Genomic DNA, 5214 nt, shown 5'->3' on the forward strand with positions numbered 1-5214 from the left:
GCACAGACTAAACTGCAGACTGGTGCCCTATCAGCACCAAAGTGAATTACATGGATTTGGCTATTATTCAAGCAGTAGTACAAATCAGAAGCACTATAGGCCTATACTATTGAAAGTGACAGAATAGTGTTAAAAGTTAATATATGACTTACAAATTCAGTAATTTCCCTTTGTATAATCCAAAAGAATTGCAAAACACATATAGTTAATCTTTCAGATGCATCAATGAAAACTTCCAATTATAAGAATGGAAAAATAGAATTAATTGTTTTAAAAAATGTCACTTTATTGGAAATGTCATGTTTTTTCCCCTAAGGTATTATTCCAGACGAATGTCTTATGTATTATCCTCTGTATGAATGCAGGTCTTGCATTGAAGATAGAAACTTCCAAGCAATCTCATCTTCAAGACAGGGATTACATTCTCTGTCACCTTGATCAGAATTGTATTGTTTGTTGTCTTTACTTTGCTCACAGTCAAGGATGCTTATGGTTGTTTTCCTGCTGGACTTATATGAAAAGTGATGCAGGGCAAGAAATGTTTTCTTCTTTCTTCCAAACTGACCCCTCAGGATCCTTTTAAAAGCTCTTTTGAAATCTTGGCTGAAACAAGGGTATATAATTGGATTAATGCAGCTATTGAAGTAACCCAGCCAAAAAATTACTTTAAACAAAGCTTCAGGAGGTTTGTACTGAGGGTAGAAGGATCCTGTGGAGAAACAAAATAAGCACAGTGGATAAAACTGATACAACTTGTCTTTCATCAAGTCATAGACTGAATAAGATTATAGACTTGATAGGATCCTTGGATCACTCAGTTATTAATGGACACCAAATGAGCACGATGGGTCAAATGGCTTCCTCTCGTTTGTAAACTTTCTTATGTTTTCAAAACTCTTCTGTGACTATATGAGCAAATGCACCCCTCATCATATTGGGTAGTTTAGTGTAGGCTGTGCTGAAGGCCAAACACAATCTACTTTAAGATATGTTTTAGACTTTGGCTCATTAGAGTCATTGCTTATTGGTAAAATATTGATCCAAGACCTTTAATCTTGAAGCCAACCTTTCAATTACATGAAAAAAATAATATATATATATATATATATATATATATATACTCACCTAAAGGATTATTAAGAACACCATACTAATACTGTGTTTGACCCCCTTTCGCCTTCAGAACTGCCTTAATTCTACGTGGCATTGATTCAACAAGGTGCTGAAAGCATTCTTTAGAAATGTTGGCCCATATTGATAGGATAGCATCTTGCAGTTGATGGAGATTTGTGGGATGCACATCCAGGGCACGAAGCTCCCGTTCCACCACATCCCAAAGATGCTCTATTGGGTTGAGATCTGGTGACTGTGGGGGCCAGTTTAGTACAGTGAACTCATTGTCATGTTCAAGAAACCAATTTGAAATGATTCGACCTTTGTGACATGGTGCATTATCCTGCTGGAAGTAGCCATCAGAGGATGGGTACATGGTGGTCATAAAGGGATGGACATGGTCAGAAACAATGCTCAGGTAGGCCGTGGCATTTAAACGATGCCCAATTGGCACTAAGGGGGGCCTAAAGTGTGCCAAGAAAACATCCCCCACACCATTAGACCACCACCACCAGCCTGCACAGTGGTAACAAGGCATGATGGATCCATGTTCTCATTCTGTTTACGCCAAATTCTGACTCTACCATCTGAATGTCTCAACAGAAATCGAGACTCATCAGACCAGGCAACATTTTTCCAGTCTTCAACTGTCCAATTTTGGTGAGCTTGTGCAAATTGTAGCCTCTTTTTCCTATTTGTAGTGGAGATGAGTGGTACCCGGTGGGGTCTTCTTCTGTTGTAGCCCATCCGCCTCAAGGTTGTATGTGTTGTGGCTTCACAAATGCTTTGCTGCATACCTCGGTTGTAACGAGAGGTTATTTCAGTCAAAGTTGCTCTTCTATCAGCTTGAATCAGTCGGCCCATTCTCCTCTGACCTCTAGCATCAACAAGGCATTTTCGCCCACAGGACTGCCGCATACTGGATGTTTTTCCCTTTTCACACCATTCTTTGTAAACCCTAGAAATGGTTCTGCGTGAAAATCCCAGTAACTGAGCAGATTGTGAAATACTCAGACCGGCCCATCTGGCACCAACAACCATGCCACGCTCAGAATTGCTTAAATCACCTTTCTTTCCCATTCAGACATTCAGTTTGGAGTTCAGGAGATTGTCTTGACCAGGACCACACCCCTAAATGCATTGAAGCAACTGCCATGTGATTGGTTGGTTAAATAATTGCATTAATGAGAAATTGAACAGGTGTTCCTAATAATCCTTTAGGTGAGTGTATATATATATATATATATATATATATATATATATATATATATAGTTCTTATCCTTCTGAAGATGTTACGTTTCTTTATTCCTTCTCCTATTTATATCCTCATGCCTCACTCTAACTCTGATTTATAAGTACAAATTATATGTAAAATTTGATTATGTATTGATGAAAATATGGAGGGGTTACCATAACTATTATTATTATTTTAAATAAAAGACTATCTCATGGTAACAAAACATTGACTTTAGTTCATGTTTGTTTTCTTCAAGTAAAATTTATATTAGACAGAGCAAGAGTCACTTTATGTATTCACTTCAGCTATTGCTACTGTATGTTTTCCACCTGAAAGAAACAGATATTAAACAAGGAGCAATGGTAGTTTATTCTAAATTATAATCATGTGTAATTGATTTCAGAAGTATTGAGACTAAAAACAAAACCCTAAAGACAAGTGATTGCAGCTGTTATAATACTTTGACAGATTGAGCAATGGGGTTAAATCAGAGGAAATTTGTGTGACTTGCATTTTCTATGTAAATATTGATATAATATCAGCATTGCATAGTATAACCCACCTACTGTAATGTAAAAGATAATAGTTGTATTGAAGCATAACATATGACCTTAAATATTGTATGTTTTGTTTAAGTTTAATTGTATAAATTGCACCGATTAAGGAATTGCTAATGAGGCTCTGTAGACAATAATGCTAGACTGGATTGTGTTTTCCCCTGTTTATTTGGTTAAGTTTAGACCATTGTTTTCATTTTATTTCAGATCCCATGACTGGGTTATAAATGTCTAAATGAAAAGTCAATGTCTGCTATACTTTTTCTTACACTGTATTTTCTTGATGATTTCATCATTTATGCTTGGGTGCATATAAGACTTACTGAAACCTTACCTAAACCAGACAAACTGAAACCCAACATAATTCTACTACCAATTACCAATACTCATGCTGACAATGCTTTTTAACGAAGTTCATTAAGTTTCATAAGTCTGTGAGTGAGGTCGTAAAAATTATTACCCTACTCAATATTTTTCAGCAATAATTATTTAGTGAATCTTTGGTTACACTGTATACTGCCATATTACTGCTTTTCCTCCGGTTGTATTGGAGTATGATTTTGCATTTATAGAACATGCAACATTTGTGAAATGTTTCTTATATTTATATATATATATCATATAGCCTACCCAGTAATCATGCACATACGTATTTAATCGTTTTATTACATATATAACATATTACAAAATATACAAAATATATTAAAATAATGTAGATACAGTAACTAATTAACCTACAAAATAAATAAACAGATAAAATAATTGTTGGTGGAATTAATACACTCACCTAAAGGAAGAACAACGAAAAAAGGGAGCCAGCAGAGAATGAAACCACCAACTACTACACCCAGCGTTTTTGCGGCCTTTTTTTCTTTGGAAAACTTCTGAATCCTTAAAGAAAGCGAACTTCTGAGACTTCTGTTTTTGGACTGCGGATTTGATCTACTGAAGCTGCTGTCCCGTGTAGAAATCTTTCTATGAATCCTTAAAGTGACTTCTTCTGTAGATCCAAGTGTCTCTCGCTTTGTCCCTGAGCACAAACATCTGATCTCTCTCTTTGCCGCCAGATAAACGCGAAAATACATAAGCAGAATAACTACCAAGGGCACGTAAAAAGACCCTAGCGCAGAGAACAGGGCATAACCCGGCTCTTCTGTGATCTTGCAGATGTTCTCGTCCTCAGGATGTGGTTCCTTCCACCCCAGAAGCGGACCGATCGATATAACTATGGCGAGCACCCAGACCCCTGCCAAAGTGATGAAGCCTCTCCTTTGAGTCATAATCGACGGGTATCTCAAAGGATAACTCACGCCAATATATCTGTCTACTGAGATAAGGCAGAGGCTTAGAATGGAAGCTGTGCAGCACAGGACGTCCACCGCTGCCCAGATGTTACAGAACACGCGTCCGAAAACCCAGTAGCCCAGAGCTTCAAGGGACGCAGAAAAAGGGAGTACGGCGGTACTGAGTAACAAGTCTGCCACAGCCAAGTTCATGATGAAGTAGTTAGTAACTACTCGGAGATGTCTGTCACAAGCGACGGCGAGGATGACCAGGATGTTTCCTATGACAGCAAACAGAATAAACACTCCAAGAGTGAAACTCAAAAGAATCGCCCTCTTCCTGCTTGTTGTTCCTCCTGGATCTTGATTTTCACGCGTCATATTCTTTTGAATGTCCAAGTTCAGCACTAGAGACTGGTTGATGCAGAGAGAAACCATTGCAAGTCAGCATCGAAGATTTTTGACTTCAGTATCTGCTATAACATAAATAAGCTAAGAAGTGAAGAAAACTTTTTGTGGGAAAACAAGACACAAAACAAAAACATTTAATGAGCGTGAAATTAATTATGTAGCATACCCCCTTTCAACAATATATGAAAATAAATAAAAAGGGTGTCAAAAATATTACTATACTTTGATGCACCTGTTGCTCGTAGTCTAACTGTATGCGAAACGATAATCATTTCATCATCTGGTTGATGGTGACGTTAGTAAGACACCCTTGATCGCACTTCTCCATTTGCGTCACGACTACAAAGCCTCCAATGGTTCAGTATTTGACTATACTTGGAATTATTATTATTATTATTATTATTATTATTATTATTATTATTATTATTGTTAATAATAACAACAATAACAATAATAATAATAATGATCATCATAGTCCATAACAGTAAAGCTCCCTAAACATGTCTCAATCTCAACGTCTTTTACATATACAGTATAATCTATATTTATTATCTAACCAAGGATTGTATGTATTTCCTTTCAGTTTGCATTTGCTTTATTCCTAACATTTTT

The 5214-nt window shown here is 36.8% G+C and overlaps 1 protein-coding gene across 1 annotated transcript; it reads right to left on the minus strand.

Moving 5' to 3' along the window:
• Positions 1–231: 231 nt before the first annotated feature.
• On the minus strand, positions 232–4572 carry LOC136716272 (alpha-1A adrenergic receptor-like). Its single transcript, XM_066693871.1, has 2 exons — positions 3696–4572; positions 232–709 (listed from the first exon to the last, which is right to left on the minus strand). The coding sequence occupies exons 1-2, from the start codon at positions 4570–4572 to the stop codon at positions 345–347; spliced, it is 1242 nt and encodes a 413-aa protein (XP_066549968.1). The 3' UTR covers positions 232–344.
• Between the last annotated feature and the right edge of the window lie 642 nt (positions 4573–5214).

Source organism: Amia ocellicauda, chromosome 20 (assembly GCF_036373705.1).
Source record: "Amia ocellicauda isolate fAmiCal2 chromosome 20, fAmiCal2.hap1, whole genome shotgun sequence".
Taxonomy (NCBI): domain Eukaryota; kingdom Metazoa; phylum Chordata; class Actinopteri; order Amiiformes; family Amiidae; genus Amia; species Amia ocellicauda.

Excerpts from the sequence above, each read along its gene's own strand:
- LOC136716272 (XM_066693871.1), bottom strand. The coding sequence starts at position 4,572 with ATGACGCGTGAAAATCAAGATCCAGGAGGAACAACAAGCAGGAAGAGG. Across the intron at positions 710-3,695 it reads TTTCGTTGTTCTTCCTTTAG|GATCCTTCTACCCTCAGTAC; the intron begins GTGAGTGTATTA and ends GTTTCTCCACAG.